Genomic DNA, 23,497 nt, shown 5'->3' with positions numbered 1-23,497 from the left:
CCCGTGCGCAGCCCCAGCACCGCCCTGGGTCCCGCTGTGCAGGGGCAGCCCTGGCACCGGACTGGGGCTCTGCGCTGAGGGGGGAGCGAGGACAGCGCTGAAACAGAGCCCGGCTCCTTCTCCTCTGCAGCCGCCGTGCTTCACCAGCTCTTCACCCCGCTGTGCCCCTCGACAGCCCCAAAAGGGTCCGGCACAGGGCTCTGGGTCCAGCTGTGCTGAGGAAGGCTCCCTCTGGAGCAGCGCTGTGGTGTCACTGCCGGTCTCTGGCACACAGTCACACACGGTCTCAGGTGAGTTGTTCTCTACTCCCCGGGGAAGGAGCTGCGGCCGCTGCAGCCGTGCCAGGGCCATGGAGCCACCAACCCGCAGGGAGCTCCCTCAGCACCCCTGTGACAGCACCCGGGATCAGGGCACCCCAGGCTGGCACCCCATGCCCAGCACACAGCCTGACACCAGCGCCACAACCCCAGGGTGTGGCAGCCTGCACCGCGCTGTCACATGCCCACCTGCTGCTTTGGAGCTACTTATGTCAAACACTAATAGTTCACATAAATTCTCTTCAAATGATATTAAACAATGGTTTGGGGTTGGGCATTTTTGAGAGAGTTTTATTAAAGATACTACACCAAAATCTTGTATTCCATAATATTTTGATCACTCACAAACTAACTTGCTTAAAAATGTAATTTATAGAAAAACATCTGCCAAATTAAACCTAAAAAAAATACATATTACACACTTCTGGACAATCTGCATGTTAGCAAAGAATTCGTTTTATTATTCAACCTGAACATATACTTAAACAAGGAACATACTCATGAAACAGGACACACTCCTTGATTATGGCACACCTCAAACTACTTGGACTAAAGGAAAACTAGTGCAATTGTTTAATTGCATCTAACAACAGAACAATAAAAATGACTTTGTATTCCTTTGTTTTTTGTTCTTTTTTTTCCAAACCCATTCCATTTGTTCTCTTCTCTCCACAACAAAACCTCCAGTGGTTAGTCCTGGAGACCACTCACATTGCACGAAGCAGATTCCCCATGGGCTGGTCCATGTTACACAGAAGCATGCAAAGGAGGATACTGCAGCATTTGCAATGCAAATCTATTAAATACGTTATAAATGAACAAGGTGTCCCTTTAACACTGCAATTCTAGAGCCTTTATCTGTGGTGGAAGTTTCCAGTGTATTCATTATAAAACAGCATACAATCAGAAACAAACAAGGAATTTTGCAAATTGTTTGTGTTTGCAGCTAGGAAATCTTTCTGAGAGCTGTGTCTAGCGCCGAAACCAAAGCCAGCTATTGAGTAGCCAGAAAGCTACAGTAATGGAATACATGATCATTTCCCTCTTAGCACGCTCTTTGTTCTCTTCTTCCAGGAGCTGGAGACGGCGATTAAGTTTGATTATCTAAAAACAAATAAAGGCTTTGATTATTTCATTACAAGTTGCCACACTTTCTAGAAGCTTCTGAATAACCATGTAAAATTAGTATCTCAAACGGATGTTAAACAGTTGATAATTTGACCTTCTCTCTTCAATCAATAGTGATCAGATCCTGCAGTCCCTATTATTTAGGAACAGAAACGGAGTGAGATTCTGCAGGCTCCCAGAAGAGGACATGGTATGTGAGGGCAGTCCAGCAGGGGCACAGAGAGAAGCCCTTGCCTTGCCTGTTGGGGGTACCTTTGGAGTCATTGAGAAAACCTTCTCCATTTTACCACTACAGCTTTGTCCTAATGTCAACTACCATGTTTTACATACCTGTCTTCTTAAGGAGGCAGCATCTACGACTGTCATGTCATCTGGTGTTCCCTCGAGCGTCGTTTCGAAGCTGGAGAGAGTGTATCTAGCAAATGAAGGACAGGACTCAGCTGTGTCAGCCATGCAGATCAGCAAGTACCATACTTTATCAACATTCTAGCAGATTTATATTTTGGTGGTGATAGAGACAAGAATTAAATTTTTTTGTGCAGCTGTTACAGAGTTGCATTTCAATAGGATCCTAACTGAGTAAAGCACAAACAGATATGAAGTGGGTTAGTGGTTGACTAAATTCGGATTGATTGCTCTCCACACTTAAAATTCTCCACACAAACTTCCTTCTGACACACAGTTCCTCAAAAGACCATTTCCAGTTATCTGAATAATGAAACCTGAACATTGCCTGACCTAAAGTGCCAAAGCTGCAAGAGACCTGGCCAGAGTAGAAATAACCAGAGACTAGCAAAGTGTCTTATGCTCAGTACCTACTTCAATATCTAAAGGGGACACTTACTGAGATTAAGAACCTCAGTCACATCCATCTGTATTTTAGGCAGAGAATCTGGCAAACAAAGCCCAGTGCAAAGTCACTCACTGCTTGCTGAACTTTGTGTGCATTAGAAAGTTTGTTCCCAGAGCACTCTCAGTTTTCTGAATGCAGCAATTCTGAAAGAGCATTATTCCAACTCCACGACAAGTTAAATAAATAAAGAACATTTATTATCAGTTCAAAAGTGGCAGAAAGTCTTTACAGGTTTTTATTTTGATCATACAAGTGCTAGCTCTTAACCAGATTCATTTCCAACAACTAAACAGGTAAAGCAGTTTCTGATCCTCCACCTACTCCTGAGCTTCTCACTTTGTGTCTTAAAACCTCCATTTCCAGTATCAGCTCCCCCTGACTTCCATTCTCATGAGGACCTGTGAACAACTGCTGCAGACAGCTTAAATGGAGCAAAATAATGTCAAGGCTACTGAATTCCCAACAACAAATACAACCTAAAAGAACATAAGGTATTTAATGACAGTTAATCTTGAACTAATAAGAATATGAGTAGAATTCCTGGAGTTTGCAGAATGCCCTTAAGTGCAGAAACTACTTTTGCATTTGCAGGTTCTCCCATCACTTTCCTGAAACTTCTCTAGAATGCCCTCTGAAAACCAAAGAGATTTCTGATAAGGGTGTTTTTGTAGCTGTTTTTTTGTTAGTAGTACATGGTAAAAAAATTAGAAAATTCCACCAGATCTACAGCACAGCTGTCCCTCACTCTCTCCTGGGAAAGGCAGGGAGGGTCAGAGAGATGCACACACTTCCCACCCAGCTCACATAACAGTGTATCACTGCTGCTCCACAATTTCCAAACCTTTCCAAGTATTAAATCAAGAGGGTTACTAGCAAAAACCCCCTTGAGATCCCTCTTAGACCATTTCAGAAACTGAATTCCTGAGTTAGAGAAGAATCATCTGTTTGAATCCAGTTTCTACTTACACCCAAATCTAACCTCCATCTCCATGAAAACACTGAAGTCTAAAAGGCAAATGGGAAAAATGGATGTGAAAGGACTGTTTTTTCCCCATCATCCTGACTGTGGGATTATGTGTCAATCTTGCACCCAGTTCCACTGAAATGATGTCAATCTGCCAAGACATGGCAGTGAAGAGGCTTCCAGCTACAACCAACAATCACAGGCTGAGAGCACCTCCAAAGTAGGTGAGGTAAGGCCAAATTTTCTAGTAAGCTCCCTATTAAATAGCAAATGCTTGAACTATACAGCTCATGCAATGTAAGAGCCTCCCCTCAGGCATTAATCTGAGGCACAGTTCTGCAGCACATTGTACTACCAGACAATGAGATCTGGGCAGGTGACTTCGATGGGGAAGGAATAAAGGCCTGAAATACCTCAAGAGTTGAGAGGCAGCATAAAAATGAGCACTGTGCTTTAAAATAACATTGCTGGGAAGAGGGAAATAGAAATCTGAACTTTAGAATTAGTGGATCATGACTAACAAAAAAATGCTCTTTACCTGGTGTTGTCATGATGAGGGTTAGAGGAAGTGGTAGCAGCTGACCCACCACGTAACATTGGCCTACAGCAGGATTTTGTAGATTGAAAGCACAAGACAGAAACAGGAAATGACAAACAAGAGATAAGATGTAAAACACAAAGATCAAAGGAACATCAAAATACTTCCAGATATGCTCTATGTTTCAATATAACTCCTATCATTTATTTTGTTGTAAATTGAACTTTCATATTTCTCTCATTCAAATTTAATCAACACTGAATGTTTCTGCAGCTAAGACATGTAAGCAAATTTTTGATGAAGCAGATTTGGAGAAGCTTGATTTACAGAAGACAAACAGGTGGAATAGAAATTAAGCCTTAAAAAATAAATATGGGGTACTTCAGGTTAAAAAAAAAAAAATTACCCCCCAAATCTAAAACCTCACCCAACAATAACAGGAAATCAATAAATGTACTACACACACTTATAAAAGCCCTTTTAATCACCCTCTGCTCCCTGCAGGGAAAGGGGAGATTTGCCTTTCCTGTATTGATCTATGCTAGATATAATTCAGAAAACCTGGGCTGGCAGCCTAAGGGCCATGTGTAACCTGGAGAGAGGGAAATCTCTCCAGGAAGTGACTACAGGCTTCAAGCACATCTCTTTAACATCCTTAGAAGTGTTGCTCTTCTCCCTTTTCTTTCTGGGCAGGGAGTAAGGAAAGGTAGAGCTTTTTTAACTGCTGCCTAATATACATGAGGTTTGCAAGTTGCTGTATTGCAGCTCACCAGCAGCACCCTCTGACAAGCTGGCACTCTGTGTTTCCAGTGCCTCTGGTAAAGAGGCATTAGGGTTCCACATCACAGGTGTGCAACAAACTCTGCAGGAGCCTGAAATCTCTTCTCAATCTCCTTCATTTTCCCAATGCCAACTGGAGATGCTTGGACCATGAATATAACCCACATATACTGCAGGCTATAAAACTGAAGAGAATCTAGGTATGAAAATCTTTACAGCAGGTCCATGTAGGAAACAGAGCTTTGGTGCCAAGGTGGCTGGGAGAACTGAGACCAGCCAGAACCATGCAAAAATATCACAGCCACCAGCTTCACTTCAAAAGATCAGGATCTAGGAGCCTTGGCAAACTCTGCTACCTGGTAACTATTTACTGGCACCAGGTCCTAGTCTAGTTAGCACCAGAAGTGCACACCACAGTGTTCTTCTCCTTTCTAGCACTTAGGCCAGCAGGATTTGTTTTACAAAACAGAAAGCCCCATTTCTGATACATGCAATATATGAATCTTCTTACCTAAATGTACAAGGTCTTGCAGAAAGTTATCCAAAAAAAGCTATTCCTAACCAGAGAAATAATTCAGCTGGTAGAAAATCTTCTCCGACAGATGCCACAAATAAATACTTTGAGACAGTGTAAGAAATTGAGCAAACACCAGCTATGGAGAAGGCCACAGAATTTCTCTAAGAACTTCAGTCACCTGTAAGTAACTGGCAGATACCTGAATGCCAGTGCCAGTACCCAGCAGGCACTGCCCACACCATCTGACACAGGACATTTGGATTCTGTGTAGTGAGAACAACAGTCTCAAGTGCTCTCTAAATTCAGCTTCTGTGCTATCTTTTGGTAAACGAAGTTTTACAGCTGTTGTAGAATTTATCAATCCTAATTCACAACTTCCCTTCCCAAGGAAAGCCACAGGCTTGGAGACAGCTGAGGGCTACAGCAAGGCACAAACCCAGAGCACTCTGAAATCTGTGCAAGTCAGGAGCTCAAACTGAAGTCTTTGGTCCTACTTCCCAACACAGCCAGGCTGTTAAGATGCTGCAGTGATTTCTTCCTTTTCTTTACAGTTCACTTTTCATTTCATTACATATGGACCCAAAAGGAATACCACAATATTGCCCCATCTCTTCTACTTGCTTGGTTTTTTTATATCAACAGAGAATGGATTACATTGATCCCAGTGGCCTAATAACTGAGAGCCTTAGCCCAAAATTAGCAGTAAGTTTTTTGGCAAATACAGAATGTACAAGTATAATATAGGCAAGCCATTAAATGCGTGGCCCTCTTTAAAAAAATAAGTGTAAATTAGAACTTTGAATTTTCTGGCTACTTCTGTCAATTCCATCCTAAACATTAGTGCATGAGCAGAAGAAGCCATAACACCAAGGCCATGTGTACTCCCTACAAACACAGCAGCAACCTCAAACTTGAAGGGAATGCTCAAGAATATAATTTAATACCAGTGGGGAAAGAGGCAGTAAAGCAAGGAGCAACTGAACCTGGTCTGTCTCCTGCTGCTTCCACAGTGAGGATGCAACCCTAAACACATGGTCTGGGAGGAAAACAACAAGGGGGGGACAAATCTCATCTCCTTCTGAACCATCATTACCCCAGGCCAGAGTCAAGTGTAGCCCTCTTTGATGGTCTTAACTCACTTCCCATTTTATTTCTACAATCTTTAACTTTTTCAATATAAAAATGATCTTATAAAATCTCAGGATATGACTACGTGGGTGAAGTTTGGCATTTAAAAAGGACAGTGTTTTTAAAAAAAGGGCTATCTTAAAGAAAATAAATTATAAATTGCCATACTCTTTCCTCCTAAATAAAATGTACTGACTCAAGAGATGAGTCAGTTCAGATAAAGTACAGATTTCAAAACAAGTCTATGCAGATATGAAATTGTCTCTTTTTCCTGCATTTAAGACATCACTAAAATTTCCTTAAATGCATGGAGTTTTGGGGGGACTTGCTTGGCTGGTTTGCTTTCTGATTTTCTTCTGCTGCATAAAAGATCAGTCTTTAAACGACACTAGGAGTAGGTCCTATAGTCATTCCACAGAAATTGAAACAGAAGAATGGTTAGAACTAGAAACCAAAACTGACCTATTGTCCTTGTCCAAGCTGAAGGAAATGCAAGAGTAAACAGTGGTCATTAAATTGTTGCTCATTTAAATAATCCTTGATGTGAGCAGTGCTGGCTGAGCTAGGCATAACTCATTATCTGCAGCAGTACCATCAGCACCTACCGTTAGCAGGTTTAGTAGATTGGAAAATGTTGGGGTAAAAAAAAAAAGACAGGCTATAAAACAAGTTAAAAATATTTCCAGTGAGTAACACACAGCCAGATCTTGTTAGCTTTAAAAGATCTCAAGTATTAAGCATAAAATGTTAAAATAGGTAAGGCTTTGAGAAAGAAAACACATTACACAGAGCAAAAGAACAGAGTGCAGGTTTAGAGCAATTTAAAATGAATAATATTTTGCAACCATGCAAGTGGATCATCCAAATTTCACATTCCCACGCCAGCTGTAATGGTGGGTGTCTAAACACCCAGCCACAAAGAATACACTTTCACCTTATTGAAAGGTTCATTATTTTAGCACCTACTCATTCATAGGTGACTAGAAACAGGTTTCCCATTCCTTCTAGGAAGGTTAGTAAGAACACCTCAAAAATTAACTCAAACCAGGATGAGTAATGCAGCTTTTGAAGTGTTCAGAATCCTAGAATTTTTCTGATAATTGAACTAAGTTGAAAGTGTATGTATATGGATTTGTTTTCCAGAATCCAAGAAAACACAGGCAAGAACATGCATAAGAGAAGCCAGGAATAAAACCTGTTAGCTTCACAGCAGACTGGGAAAAGGGATACAGTTCCAATCCATATTTTAACAAGGACTCTTGGCACAGGATCCTTGAGTGCTACTGTTCATAGACAGTACAATTTCTTCTCATCTGGGAGCTTTAATTTGGCAAAACAAATTTTTAATTGTATAATTTTAATATTGATAAGGGGGAAAAAAGTACTGATGCCCAGCTGTTGATAGATAGGCATCAAAACTTTAGCAGCTACAGCCTGGCATTTCATAGGATTAAATAATTCATTAGTTAAGCACCCAACCTGCAGTATTTCAAGGGACTCTATGCAGTTGATTTTGTTTGTTTTTCTGAGTCCCAGTTTAAGAACACAAAGGCCAAAAATACTGGAGTTCTTTACAATTCAGGAATGTTAATATGGGCATTTATATATTGTCAGGTCAGCAAACATGGTGAGCTACAGGAGGTGCCAGTTTGGAAAGTGACTGCAAACACACAGACATTCACAGTAAGATTGGCTTGATAGTCACATTTCATTACCAAAACAACTAGAAAGCAAATAATTTAAACTTCACACTACACATAGTAAGTGTGCTGCTAAGATAAGATAGCAGAGGCACATGGCAAATTTCAAAGGACTTGGAGCACAGGCCACACTGAAGGGCTGCAGGAGAAATGAGCAGTTTCTCCCAGTGTTCTTCCCAACTATTTCCACTAATTCAACCTCCTGGCAAGCCCTGGGGGTCTGAGCTAGCCCTACACTGGAGACTGTGTGCAATTGTTACCTGAACTTCTGTGCTGGCATACAACTAACCTGGAAATTGCTTTTAGTAAAAGAATATTGCCATTGCTAGTCTTTAGGAATGTTTCTATAGTATTAAACATGCTGTTCTTGGAACACTTCCAAATCCTAAATCCAGACAGTCTAAGGATACACCAAGTGAGCAAACCTCTGCTGAAGAGAATGGAAATAACTACACAGGGATTGCTATGAGGCTTGGTCTGGCTCATTACTCTCCAAGTGTCAGGTTATCCATAAAATCAGAGACAGCAATAATCAGAGGAGCAACCAACTCCCCAGTGTCCCCTGCCTTCCCTGCTCCCAGCATCCAGGGTAGGCACCATTAGTCATGTGGCCACCAGAGAGAATTATTCCCAGTACAAACCATGACAGTTTCAAGTCTTGACACATTATCAAAGTAGTCTACAATGCCTTTTAATATTCTACCCTGTTTCAGCACATTTTTTAATGCTTCATGACATCATCAACCCAATCTTAGTGATTTGCACCACTGCTCACCAACAGAAAAGCAGAAGACAAGGCTTGTAAATTTGCAGGCTCAGGGTCAAGTATTAATTGCAGAATACACTGATAATCTCGGACCAGCAAAACCCCTTGCAGCCACAGGCTAACCCTTCCTATAAAGATTTTTATTTGGAAGGAAACCAAATCAATCCTATATTTGAAACAGAAGCATTTTGAAATGTGAATTTTGGACATTTAAATTGCTTATGAATATTGAAAGCAAAGGAAAGCAAAAGCAAATAATTTCATCTCATTGTTGTGTAAACAGAAACCAAAGTCCACTAAAAAGGAGAAAAGAAAAACAAAGCAGCAGAAGCTGGCAGAACCAGTGACAACCAATCACCTGCGGTTTTCATCCAGCACATCCAAGACCTGCTGGTAAGCCCTACGAGTGGAAGACTGGATAAACGACAAAATGCCACGAGCAGAGTAAAGATTAACTCCATCTTCAGGTAACATATTGGGAGGACAGACACGAGCCTGTTGCAGTGATGGGGTCACACTGTTTGTACAAGCATAGTAAATGAAGAGAGAAACACTAGAGTCAGATTTTAAATGAAAAAAAAGCTTTTCAGATAGACCCCATTCCAAAATGCTTATTGCTTGCTTTTGGTTTACCCTTCTCCCACCACTGTAAGGTAACACTCCCAAATTCCAGTAGTGTGGGGATTATGAGCTGCATTTACATATGTTCACCAGAAACACACACAGGTAGTAATAAGGACACAGTTTGGATCTGTTATACAAGTTAGCCCTAGAAAGTGCTTGTACAGCTAAATCTGTACCTGCTGAAGTCAGTGTTCAAGTCCTCACTTGACATCAATGAGAGGAGTGTTTTTACAAGCACTGGTATTTTAAGAAAATCCTACACATCATCTCTTTTCAAAACACAAGCCTTTTTCAATAAGGAGAATCTCACACAGAACCCCTTCAACAAAATTTTTGGAAGCTGTGATCAAGACAGTATTTTGATTTGCACACGAACAAGTTTAAAGGCAATATGCAACAAATTCTAGAAGTAGTACAAAATTCACATCCCAGTGACAATGAATTACATGATCTAAAATGTTGACTATGATGAAAAAAATATTATTTAAAATATGCAGGACTGGACTTCAAACATGGCCATTTGGATTATACCAAACTTGTCTATCAGAGAGAAAATAGCTTTGATAAGCTGCCTACGATTTGCTTATGTTTCTTTACATTCAAGGTGACTTTATTCACTTTTCCTGCACACAGCAAGACTTTTTTTTAATCTGGAAACTTTATTAGAGGTGAGATGCTTTTTTAGTAGGAATTAATTGGTGTTAACTTAATGTAAATATTAACACACATGCAAACCAAGTGCAAGCCACTGTACCCTTTAAATCTTGGGTTAGTTTTTTATTCAAAGATTAGCACCCATAATTCAACACATTTCCTTGCCACTTGTGCTTTGCTACAACAGCTTTGGATTTAAAATGTCAATCTTTTTGACCTTGGCATTTTAATAAAACATTAATGCTGAGTACTTGGAAGTTGGTTTGATATTTGGCTAATCTCTAGCTGGGTCAGAATTCTGTGGCTACTCTTACTTTGAACAGAGCTGCTCTGCACGTGGCTGGCAGCAAGATCACAACACTGAGTAGGACAGGAAGCTCCACTGCACACCCTGAATCCAAGAATGTTACAGGAATGTCACCTCTCCCCCAGCAGAGCTCAGCCATCCTGGGCTTCAAGGGACACCCACAGACTGCAGCAACTGGGGCTTGGCTGATACTGGTCATTGTTACCTCAAGGACAGGTATCTTTTCAGGCTGCCACATACTACATTCCAGTAAATATCTGGGTGCTTCCTTACAGCTTTTATTTTTCTCCCACACTTGTAGAATCCACCTTTCTTCTATATTTATGATGACTTCTATTTTGTAATCAATAGTAGTGGTCACACCCACACATTTTACTATGGAATTGCACTAGAAATGCCAATACTCAACTGAAAAATATCAAGCAGCAGGGGCAAGTTCAAAATATTGCCATTAAAATGAATTTATCAGAATTTTTACTCCTTGTGGATTTACTGGATTGAGGGAAATGAGGGAAGAGTTAAGGCTTGAAATCACAGTATATTTTGCATTAAAACTAATTTCTCCTGTACATCACTTCAGAGATGTGTAGAATAGGGTGAAAGACAACTTAATAAAAAAAGGTAGCAAATAATATTTAAACATATTGCAAAACAGAAAAAAATGGGGAATTCCTGTTGTCCAGAATGGTATTAGTATAAATACTACAGTAATGATTTTTGCATACAAAGATTTCTGTATATACTAAAAAGATCCTAATAAATTATAAAAGCAAAACCAAAAAACCCAGTTTTAACTAAAACTGTACAGAATTCTTTAGCATTAAGTTACATGTGCTGATTAAATTCAAAGTTATATAATAAGGAAAAAAACAAAAAACATGAATAGTTCTATGAAGGACACAAAGGACACATGACTGGGGGTTGGAGAGAGAAGCAAAATTTTTCTTCTGAAAATTTTGCTTTTTCAGGATTTGAAATTGCTGTCCTGTAAGCATCTGGCAGTCCTTTGGACTATGTCAGAGACCATGGAGAAGAAATATTATGAAGCAATTACCTGATACAAATCAGCCCAGATAACATAAGAGAAAAAAAATCTCTGCCATAAGGAAATTCTCTAATATGTAGTATAAGCAGTTATCATTAGACATTGTGGCTGTCCCCCCTTCCCCCCTCCATTTCCAGTGAAATGGTCCTGGTTGTAGGTGTAATTTTGTTTCTCATCTCTGAAAAGAATTCTTATATACAGCTCCAGGCACTGTAACCTCCCTGGTTACAGACACCAGTCAATTCCAGAGCTTGGAACCAAAACAGACAGGATGAAATTACAGACATTAGTATGAAAGAGTACAGTAGCATGTTGCTATATGCAGTTTTTAGCTTAGCAGCAATCTCCCCTAAACCTTCTCAAAGCATTTGTGGTGTACTCAGGCTTTATTTCAGGTATTTCTCTGACTTGCAGCTCTGGTAGTATTAAATGAGAGGTAAACAGATTTAACTAATTAAGGTTACTTTGAATTTAAGCACATAGACAGACGTGCACACCATCACCTTTTCCTCCATGACTTGCAAGAAGAACAGAATTTCTCAAACTGTGAAATTGAACTCTCTAGAAAGATGTGTTATTCTAAGGAAAAGGCTGGAGCAAAAAGAAAATTAAGTGGTGCCCAGTTTTCCACACACTCTTGGTGGTTTGGTGATTTCCAGCAGAGATGTGGAATCCTTGCATTCAGCATTGGCTGGCAATAACCAACAAAAAGCTTTGTTTCTCCAGCTATACAAAACTAGCCAAAGAACAGAGTGTCAAACAAGTTAAAGATAATTTAAAATTTTATTTCCCTTTCGTTGGCTGTCAGGTGTTTTTCCCTGTGCTCTTTACAGAGGGAAACAATTTGGCCAAGTTTGAGAAACCCTGAAGCAAAATTAGAAACAACACATTCAGTGTAGCTGTTTCAGATTTTATATTCTAAGCTAGAATATTAGTACTGCAGAGAGCTACAGAATTATACACACTCTTGCTTTCCATATACCAGGGAAGGTTCAGGCTTACGTGCAATCCTTAGTCGAAAGAGGTGACTGGAACCGTGGCATTTTATTTCTTGGGACAGTATCTGATCTGTGCCACCTTGAATAATAATTGTAATCTCTTAAGTAAGCATCCTTAGAAAAAGAGGGATTGTAACTTAGAGAGTTGTCATTATTGCTACACAGACAGTTATTGTACCAGCAGGTACTTGTTAGTCCCAGGATTTCTAAGAGCATTAGAGAATTACTGACTTTAATGAAGCCCAGTGGCCAAAAAAATCCTCAGAACTGTCTCTGCATGCAACTGGATGACAAGAAGAGAGAGACAATGGAAGAGACACCAGTATTTGTGCATGTCAAGAACACTGTGATAGGGAGCCCAGCCAACTCTCACTTGCACCATCTATTCCAGAATGTTTGATTTTGTCATTTTCTAAGTCAAGTCTTGGAATTTCACACAGTACATCTGAATATTTTGTCCAAGGAGGACAACAGTGTCCTAGTCTAAAACTTGAGAACTGTTATCATATTTTGAAAAGAAAGTTTTTAAAAGGCAGTGCTCCAAGCACCTCTTCAATCCTCATCACAGCATCTGAGCAGCCCATGTGCACTTCCTTTTCTATTTGAAGATATGAACCAAACCAAAGCACAAAAACAAAGGGCTGATTTTTGTCAAGGTAGAGCACCACAGCATTTCTGAGTGCAGAAGTAAACTATTTTTTCAGCCAACAACAGTGGGTATAAGAACTTTAGGAGCAGCTAGTTTCTTGTATTCTTGTAATTAACTGGAAAATTAGTATTTCCAGATGGTAAAGGAATTCCAAGGTGATATAAATGAGGCAATGGCTGCACAATTACATTTTCTGTAGTGCAAAGAATAGATTTACATGAAACTTGTATTTTTTTTTTTTGCAGTTTACACTGTATGTCCTGAGGGTTTAAACTGTGAGGAAACAAGAGCCAAGGGGTTACTTTTCCGCCAAGCACAGAAGGCCTGGCCTTCCTGCATTTGTGGGAGCTGCACAGGTTCCACTGTGACCATGGTGTTTTTACAATCTGAATTCCTAGAACATTCTCCTGAGAGGTAGCCAGGTACAAAGCCACATTCTCCACTTGGAGAGTGACAAAACCTGGATGAGGGAGAAATATCAGACTCAGCATCAGAGTGCCAGAGCATGTTCAAAGTGATTTCTTTCTTTGGATCATATTGAATCAGAAGAAGTAATTGTGAGAGAAAAAGAAGCCATTTCTAGGAACCTCTGTGATTTCAAAGCAGATGATCTAACATTAGACACAGCATAATTTCTGTCATAGGATAACAGAGGACAAGAGAAAAATGAAGTTCTACTAAAATACATGATCTGCAGGTCAGAAGTGAAGAATACTGCAATGAAGAAGGATATCTTCCACGTGGTCAGTAGAGAATACAGATCTGAAGGCTCAGTATCACCTAGCTGTTATTTATCTTACAAGCAAGAGAAGAGATCCTGGATCAATCAAAAAGATACAATAGAAGGTGCTTGGCATTGGAATTATGATTTATATGACAGACCTTATCAAGCATTAGCGTGGGTATCAAGAGAGGAAAACTAATCTCCAGGTGTGTAAAAATTTCCTGGCTTTTGTAAATGATAAACTGAGTCATGCCAGCTGCCAGTCATCTGTTCCTTCATCACAGGCTTTTTAAATTTACAGGATTCCAGGTGCTTATTGTATTGCTAAGCCTCTGAAGGATTGATAGAAGATTAAAATACTGTGACAGCAAATAACATTCAGGCCATGTAAACCCAGTAATTCTATATATAACTACTGAGTGACAGCAAAGCACAGGACAGCAAATTTTACAGATTTAGGATTTTCAGATTCAGGAAGTCCAGACATGTGAGAAATCTGACAGCAACTACAGGCAGAGCTGAACTTACTATTTTCTCAGATGGCTGACATGGCCCATGACTTTTGGAAAACTAAACTAACACAGGGATCAAGTGTAAAGCAATTTCAAGAGATTGCAAGAATTTCTTTACCAACTGTTTTTTCCTTTTAAGTGCAATACATCAAAGACTGGCAAAGCAGAGCTGGCAGCATCAAAGGGAGAAATATTTCCCCAGGAAGCTCCCATCACATGAAGACCATGGTACTCCAGCAGGTCCCATGTCCAAACTGCCAGATGGACAAGAGAAGGCCACTCTCAAGTGACATTATAGTGTGTCCAGTCCAATGGGACATGACTGGGTAAGTGACACCACAGGGAACTTGGACACTGAGGAGGCTGATAGAACACCCAGAGACTGAGCTGGTCAGGCTCTTAAAGATGGGAATCTGAGTTTTGCCAGCTCAGTAAATGTGTGTGACTCTGCAGACCTGAGCACCTAGACATGTGCAATCTATAAACTTGTATGACCCCAAAGTCTGATCAAATAAGAAGGGGAAGATATGAAACAATATTTCCATAAATATCTGGAAGAGAAGGAGAAGTGTAACATGTGTGGAACATGAATCAGAGTACATTTCATTTTAGCCAAATTAGCAGGTGAACTGATATGTGGTACACACAGTAGCTCCTAGTGCCCCTGATGTCAATGGAAGGAAACAGGCATTTCCAGGGCATACTTCACTTGATCTACTTTAGACTAAAATTAGGTAGACCTTAAGTAGGCTATGCACTTATTTCCCTCTAGTTACTGAAAATTAAGTTTGATGGTGGTCTAGCAATATTGTTATACAGTCTACATTAGGACAGATGAATCCCATCTTTCAAATCTTAAATTTAAAGCCTTTTCTAAGGCAAGTATTTCTTATGGCAGCTGTATTAAAATTCATACATAAAAGATTCCTAAGTGTTATATTGCAAAACCAGTTATTTCCAGGTGGAAAGATGCTGTCACTCAGAATAAGCCATGATTAATCCAGGACTATCATATCTAATAAGAATTTACAGAGGGGTATGTCTTCAGGAGGCACCCTAAGAACTGCAACCTTGGATGGTAACAATAGATGAAGTTTCCAATTCTAAGTGCTCCTTGCCATTTTGGTAAGAAAAGATTAAGATGTATATACTCACAGATTCCAATACATGCAGTACAGTGACACCATAGAAAAAATACTTATTCAAATATTTATGAGGAAATAAAAATATTTCTTCTCCAATGAATGAAAATCATTATAATATTAACAGTGAGAGAACTGGGAACATATTGATGCACAAAGAATGCCATTTCTTGAAAATTCAGGGGGAAAAAATATTGTACCAACTCAGAAACTGCAACATCTCCTGAAACAATTCCTGATAAGTGGTAAAACCAACTGTGAGCCCACAAACACTTCCACCCATCCCCTGCAAGAAGTCACCTCCCTGAACAAAACCCATAGAAGAGAAGAAAAAGGCCGGGGTTGTAATAGTTAAATGATGATCTTGGCCCAACATACAAAACATTAGCTGGGCAAAGCAGACAAGGAGGAGGTAAGGAAGGAGGGGTGGGTGTCCCAGAGGTGCAGCAGAGGCCCTGCAGGGGCTGCACTCACATGGAGTCGTTGCGGGCCAGCTGCCCGTTCTGCCGCGTGGCGTTCTCGCTCATGGAGCGCTCTCGCTTCAGCCTTCCCACCGCGCGCACCTGCAGCACGGAGCAGAGGAGACATCAAAGCCACAGAGTTCCAGGACACACTCTGTGCTCTGCGGGACTGCCCTCACACACAAAGGCACATTTCCAGGGTTTCACAGGGATTAGGAGGAAAACAGCTGATGACAGATGTGATGCTGGTACATGTAAAATCAAGCTCCAAACTTAATGCGACCCTGTTGTTACCTATCCGTGTGACCTGATGTCAAAATTACAAACCAACAGAATTTTCAATATTCTCTGGAGATACTCAAAGCCCTCTGGACACAATCCTGAGTAACATGCTCTAGGATAACCCTGCTGATGTAGGCTGGACTAGACAAACTCCAGTGGTCCCTCCCAGTCTTGCCCAATCTGGGATTACTTCCCACCACCAGAGATAAATGTATTTCTATTGTATTTTATAAGCCTATAGAATATGCAGCTTCATAAATAATTTTCTGTTTTTAAAGTGTCAGTTGCCATTATTCACCTGGATGCCAATATTATTACTTGAAGCTGTTATTTTCAGAGTTTTGTTAAAACTCATTAATTCTGTGTGGTGTTATATCATCTGGCAATGAAGTCCAGAAGTTAACTACATACATTATAATGTATAACTATATTCAATATAAGAATCTTATATTTTTCTGATACTTTATAAATCAAAAAAACCTTACAGCTTTCTCTTCATCACAAGGACTTTTTTTGTATGTAGTGAGTAAGCTTGCTGAGCATGGCAATTCCAGGCCATCTGCCACTTCAAAGTCTAAACAGAACTACTATAGTGCTAATAAAAATATTTTTGTATTTTCCCACCATATGTCAGCACCAAGTTGATCTGCACCACAGTAGAGAAACCATTGGTCATTTCACTTTCTTTAGCAGAATGCTTCTCATCTAAGGAAAAAGCAAAATAAGTACTGGCCTCTTCACTTTGAGGTGTCTGCTGTGGAGGTTTTTCTAGGTCCAAAAAATCTAGCGGTCGATCACTAAGAGAAATAACACGGGGAGGAGTTTTCAATGCCAGTGGTTTGAATGGAGTAGACTGAAGAATGTCAAGGTCTGCTGGTCTGGAAAATGGAATGTCTTCACTATTACCTGCAAGAACATCAATTGTCAATAGAAAGCAAATTGTTCTGAGGCCTGAAGGCCAGTGCTTAAAGTTCAAAAGGACATCACAGCAGTAGCTTCTCCTGCCCATGCCAAATGATGAATTATAACCTTCTTTAACCTTCTTGTATGTTAAAAACTACTGTTGAAGTGCTCTTAAAGACCACATTGACACTTATTTGAGCAGTTTCTCTGAGGACAATGATCCTGAGTAACCCTGAACCACATAAAGTGTTATGCAAGTGAGAGCACTCAAGACACAGTCCTATCAGTGTCTTTGACTGGGGACATCAAAGCATAAAATATATGCAAGTCAGACATTCTGCAAACTTGTTAGACTTTCAGCAGTTCTGGATATGTCACTGTGCCCATGACCACAAATACTAAACTAATATTGATAGAGTCCACTCATTATAGACAGATTATCAATAAAATTAGCACTCTAATCAAATACATTTTGCATGACAAATATAAAGTCCATCCCCAACATTTGTTACGGTTACTTTAGCTTACAGTTAATTACTAAAAATCGGGTGTAAATCAATAAACAGTAACTTTTTCTCCAAAAATAGCATAGTAAGATGAAACATCAGCAATTAAACCTTCTGTTCATAATTAATTCATCAGCTGTCTCCATTATAAGCTACACCAAAACTATTCATGAAACATTTTCAGACCTTAAAAAACTTCCCAAGTTAAAAAGCTTTAACTGTTTAAACACCAGAAAGCATTTTACAGGTTATTCTTTCAAAAATGACATATCAGTACATACATATTTTTTCCATCCAGAAATCAGGGGAACTAATTTACGTTCTCACCTGCACTGCGATGCAGACATACCTGCCACTACAATCCGCTCTGGAACCTGCATGGTTACACTGGCATTTGGAAATCCTTCCTGGCTGCTCTTGTCCAGGTCAGCGTTTTGAGGAGCCACCTTGAGCTTCTCGGGGACCCTCATGCGCTGGCTGATGCCCTCGGTGTACTCCATCTCGTACTGCAGCCGGTTCATCTCGGCCATCTCGGCAGCCGGCGACGGGAACGCCGCCCCGCTCATCCTGCCAAGGCAAGCCAACGCTCAGGGACAGGGACCCAGCAGAAGGAGGGACAGGAGATGCTTTGCTCAGGGCACCAGGGAGTGGGAGATAGTAACTGAAGAGTCTTATTTAAAGGAACAAACTGCGCAGTGAAATTCTTAGGAAGCGTACTCACAAAGTGCTGGGAGGTGCAGGCAATGAAAGAACAAAGTGATACTGTAGACAATGCTCAAATTGAGGGTTCTCAAATTGAGCCATGACAAATTAAAAAAAAAACAAAAGAACAAACCAACCTGGAAATTCTGCAGGCAAGGTACTATTCCAGCACTGGCTGACAGAAATAGAAACATAAACAAACACATCAAAGAATCGGTAGGATTGGTAGGAAATCTATTCAGGATTGGTGAGAAATCTAAATTACTGATTTGCATTTACAGAAATCCAGCATACTTGTGGTTGAGAAAATGGCTGAAGTCTCACAAAACTGCATGTTGAGGCACGGGAGACAGAAAAGACACAGCCTGGGCAGAAGCCTCCTGCTCACTGTCAGTCACCCAGATCGTACAAGGACAAAGTTCCTTATCAACAGCCTGTCAAACCAGCTTGAAAACTGAGAATATTCATAACCCTTCCCAAGTGCAGCAATTCTTTAAACTTCTCACTTCTATATTTTTCTCTAAATTAACATCTTACTTTTGTGGAACTGATACAAGATGAGGAGGAGAGAGAACAAGATTTTATTTAAACTTAAAAGCATTTGCCAGTACTTTATATATACATTTTCCTAGAAAAGCAGTGGAATTTCAAATGAAGCAGTGGAATTTCAAATGAAGCAGTGGATGAGTTCCCTAGAAACTGGGCTGTGAGAAACTTCCTAATGCAATTGCTGGGAGTTGTATTAAAGACCAAGATAACTGGGAGTCTGAAGTTAGATTTAGGGTCGAGAGAAAAAGAAATCCTGTAGCTGTGCCTGGGGCTGGCTGGAAAGGGACCTCAGAGAGCTGGGAGGAGCTGATTACCGGGGCAGTGGCCAGTGCCCCTTGCTGATGGCTCACACCCAGATAATGGCTGTGGGCTCGGTTACCAGACACCCTGAAGCTGCATTTGGAGAGGGGCTGGAGAGGGGCTCCCAGAGGAAACACTGAGCTGCAAGAACTGGCTGTGGGAAACTCTTCATCCAGGTAACAGCTGGGGGGCTTGTCAACAGCTCACACTGCAATGATGCTTTTTTTAGGATTTGAATAGGAAAACAAAGTTTCTAGACATACATATACATACACAACATGTAAATATAGCTTACATTGGCAAACCTGCCTATGCAAAGCATGGCTTAGTCTAGCACAAAATCTATGACTGGTGTTGCTTAAGTAGGTCCCTAAATGAAGTAACCCATCCTGGCAAAAAGGCAGGGTTTGCCACTAAAATTGCAACTACATTCCTTTACTATTTTTGGCAGCAGGGCCACGTCTGTTGCTGTGTGTGCACTGCTGAGCTGAACGTGCAGAACTCAGAGAGGCCTCAGTGCAGAGCAGCCCAAGGCAGGTGAGCCAGCCCAAACCCTCCCTCCCACCATCCCACACAAGCAATTCCTCCACATTTGCCAATAAAACCCTGAATAACCCCCAGGCAAAAGACAGAAGCACAGAGAAGGACCTGACTGAGTAATACACACTGAGTGTGATCACCTGGCAGTCCATCCTGTGAGCCTCGCTGTTATTTGCAAGGCTCCCTCTCACCACACATCAAATAAAGCATCTCAATAATCCCCAAATATCACTGTAGCACAGCAGGAGAACAGGTGATCAGGGAGCAGGCTAAAAATCACTGTGTACCCTTAAAAAAGGTCTATGTAAACTTAAAAGAAATTAGTTTTAAAGGAAATACTTGAAGTGCTGCACATTTAATCCACCTGTATTAATTATCACAGTTTTTATCAAGTGAAAGAAAGTGAAACAACCCATTTAATTAGGAATAAACACTTTATAGCAGTTCAAGAGGTGCTTAAGCATCTGTCACTTCAAAAATGTTAACCTTTTCACATGGAGTTTTTTCATCCCTGCCCTTTGATTTTATAGACTAGATTTGCACCTCTTGCAAGGCATTGGCTTGATCAACTAATGATATGAACAAAATAAACAGCCATCTGAAATTTCTACATTCCAAAAGGTGCCTTTCATTTCTAACACTGTCTGTGATCAGTAAAGCATTTCCCAATCTCATAAAAATCATAATGTCAACAGAGAGACCAAATTTCAAGAACTTACAGTACCCAGAGTATCAACTGGCAACAGCTTTAAGCACACTTATTGCTCACATGTGACAAAAGGTGTTTCCCTGCTTCACTCTCATTTGGAAACACCTGGCTGGCTCCAAGTGTAGTGATCAAGTATCCCTGCCCTGCAGCAGTGTTTCCACCACAGCTTGGTGAGGCTTTTGGACACAAGTCTGCTTGCACAACAACTGCTTTCCAGCTGCAAGGCAAAACCTACACAAAGCCAGACAGCAGTAGCAAGTATTTATAAACTAAATAGCACTGTGTGGGTTTAGCAGCTCTTGCCAAGGCCCTACAGATGCAAAACCTCAATATCTTCCTACTCTCATCTACTTTCTGTCACTGAGAACTGGATTTGATGTCAAAGTGATTTCAAATTTTACCCCTTTTTACAAGAGAACAGTAAAACAGAAACAGTGAAATCTCAGCAACAGATAAAACATTTTAATGAAGCTTCTGAACAAAACAAAGTTATGTTTTCTGCAATGTCCTTGTTATACAAAGCATTTTACAGAAAGCATTAATAATAAATCAGGTGACTGAGGATTTTAAAATTGATATTTACAAAACTAAGTACCTCTAAAAATGGCATAATAGAAGTCTGAGAATGATAAGACAATAAAAATCCAATCACAAATACAGGATAAATAAAAAATGGCTGATGTGCAAATGAGCATCAAGCACATTTAATGAAAGAAAGAAAGAAAGGAGAAATCCAGAGGATAATAAGGCAAGAAAGGGGAAAAAAAAGGTTATTAAAAGTGAATTACATGTTCAGAAAGGCACAGAAGAACCTCCCTCTCCTAAACAAGAATAGAAGAGATGAGGCTGAAGCAATGCATACAAATGTGAGGGACGACTGTTTGGCAGCATTCTGGCCATAATCAGACACTGGCCATATCTGTGCTGCAAGCAGCAATGGTCTGCACAGTGTGGAGCCCCAGATACAAGAAGATGAGCTCTGGTAACAGTATAGCTCTGTCAGCACTGAGCTCAGGGAGGTTTTACAATCCACACCAAAGTGTAGCTTCTCCAGCTCCATTACTGTTTGTTCCTGATGTGGCTACTTCACAGATCCTCTGTTCACGTGCACATAAGATACAAAGTGTTCCCTTGGCAAGCATCCAGTTATCCTTGGACAAGGAAAAGGGGGAAGAGGAAGACTCAGAGCAAAGTTGAGGATGTGAATTAAGGACCCAAAAGACCTTATTCTGGGGCCCTGTACCTGAATACAGATGAGAGAGACCGGGAACTAACAAAGCACAAATGGAACAATCTGAGGAGGAGGAGCAGCAGGGGCAGGCTAAACGCTGAAAGCTGTTCTGCAGAGCACAGTTACAGCTGCTGAACTTAAACAATGCACGGGCCCCTCTCCTCAGCACTGGGATGACATCAACAAAATGCACCTGTGACACACGGGCAAGGCTGTATGATCACAAACCACTAAAGACTGTGTTCTTTCAAGTTTGTTTTACTCCAGCAGAATGCTTTAACACAAAATACTTTTAATTTTTTTTAATAAGAAAAAAATGCTGGAAAACATCAGTGACAACCATTCTTCTGGAACACCCAACTATTCATTGCGCTGTGGCGGCACTAAAAACATTCGGAAATAGAGGGGGTGCAGGTGCTTTCTTCCCTTTATGGGGGTGGTCACGGCGGCTCAGCCGATAACGTCTGGGGGAATTGAGGAGCTCGCGGTCCCGGCGCTTCGCCCCCGGTGTCCCCGGGCGGGCGGAGCCCCGGCACAGGCTGTCCCCGCTACCGAACGCTCCCACGCGACCCGGCAGCGACCCCGGCACCGGCACCGGGCCGGGCCGCGGAGCACAGCCCGAGGGGCCGGGCCGGGCCGGGGGCAGTGCTGGCAGCCTGGAGCCGGTGCTGGCGGGCGGGACGGGCCCTGAGGGGGCCGGGGCTGAGCGGACGCGCGGCCGCGGGGAGCGGGGGACACACGGGCTGAAGGGGCTCGGGCTGCGAGCGCGGCGAAGGGCCGGCTGCGGCCCCGAGGGCAGGCCGCGCCCTCCGAGCGGAACTGGGGCCACTGCCGCCAGGCCCCGGCGGTCCGTACTCACCCGTGCGGCGGAAGGAGGCCGGGGAGCGCTGCCAGCCCGGCCCGGCCCGGCCGGGAGCGCGTCAGGCACCGCGGCACCGCACCACGCTCCGCGCGTCAGCCGCCAAACGCGGCTTGCATGTCCCCATCGGGTGTCCGTAAGGGCCGCGCGTCACATGACTGGAAGCGGGCGGAAGCGGCTCTCACCGGTGCCTCACGTGTGGGGGAGGCGGGGGCAGCCATCTTTAGTGAGGGCAGGGTGCGCCGCGCAGGCGCGTTGGGGTGCCCGGCAAGGTGACCCGCGGCGCGGCCCCGGCGGGCGGGCATGGCGCAGCCCCCTTGCCCGGGGCTGAGCTTCGGCGGGAGAGCCGCGCTCGATGCCCACACACGGAGCGGTGCCCTGTGCCCCGTGCGTGTCCGGGTGCGTGCTGGGCTCTGGCACGGACAGGAGCCGGGGCGCTGCAGGGCGCCGGGCCCTGGGCGCTGCTCCGGGGCAGCCCCGCCTGAGGCCGGCTCTGAGCTCCCGGGGCCCTGCCCGGCCCACAGCCATCACCGCCCCGTTACCGTCACAGAGCATTTGTCACCAAAGGCGGGTGACAGCCGTACCTTTCGTGCCCCGCTGACTCCCAGCGCACACACCAGGCTCTGCCCAGCAGAGCTAAAACCTTCCAAGGGCGCCATTAGCTGACCCTTCCTGATTATCAGAGAACCCAGGAGCAGCTGCTGCTTCATGGCATAACTCAATTTTTCAACTCCACACAGGAAAATACAATGAGAGATGCTGTTATGTTTGTGAGGTACTTTTTAAAAAGAAGAAAGCAGGCTCAGAGCTTTCCCTACTTTGGATTTATGATTACAATTGTAGTGGTTCCACCACATAAGCATGCATTGATCTAGGCTTGCAACTTGCTAATTCAGCTCTTCACAAATACCAACAGCACTGTTTTACATAGGCAAGTGGTCAGAAATGTGATCTCCTCCTAAATAAATGTTGTCTAACATTGAGAATGATACAGTAGTTGCCTTAAGATCGTACATTTGCACTTATATTTAGCTGCCTTGAAATATGAGCTGTGCTCCAAGCACATCTTACCAGGCAATCCTCATCATTGTGTATGTGGAGTCCTCAAT

General features: G+C 42.2%; 1 protein-coding gene across 7 annotated transcripts; it reads right to left on the bottom strand.

Moving 5' to 3' along the window:
- Positions 1-755: 755 nt before the first annotated feature.
- MFF (mitochondrial fission factor) lies at positions 756-22,548 on the bottom strand. 7 transcript variants are annotated; one of them, XM_077183879.1, is made up of 10 exons: positions 22,389-22,548; positions 17,848-18,065; positions 16,823-16,995; positions 15,821-15,909; positions 12,324-12,398; positions 9,050-9,208; positions 6,688-6,705; positions 3,801-3,863; positions 1,776-1,860; positions 756-1,421 (listed from the first exon to the last, which is right to left on the bottom strand). In XM_077183879.1, the coding sequence occupies exons 2-10, from the start codon at positions 18,062-18,064 to the stop codon at positions 1,290-1,292; spliced, it is 1,011 nt and encodes a 336-aa protein (XP_077039994.1). In that variant the 5' UTR covers position 18,065; positions 22,389-22,548; the 3' UTR covers positions 756-1,289. The 7 variants fall into 7 exon arrangements, with proteins under 7 accessions (XP_077039994.1, XP_054495696.2, XP_077039995.1 ...); XM_054639721.2 differs by lacking the exon at positions 6,688-6,705; XM_077183880.1 differs by lacking the exon at positions 12,324-12,398.
- Positions 22,549-23,497: the final 949 nt, after the last annotated feature.

The sequence above is a fragment of the Agelaius phoeniceus genome, chromosome 10 (genome assembly GCF_051311805.1).
Source record: "Agelaius phoeniceus isolate bAgePho1 chromosome 10, bAgePho1.hap1, whole genome shotgun sequence".
Lineage (NCBI taxonomy): Eukaryota > Metazoa > Chordata > Aves > Passeriformes > Icteridae > Agelaius > Agelaius phoeniceus.
This window is presented reverse-complemented; position numbering and strand designations above follow the sequence as displayed.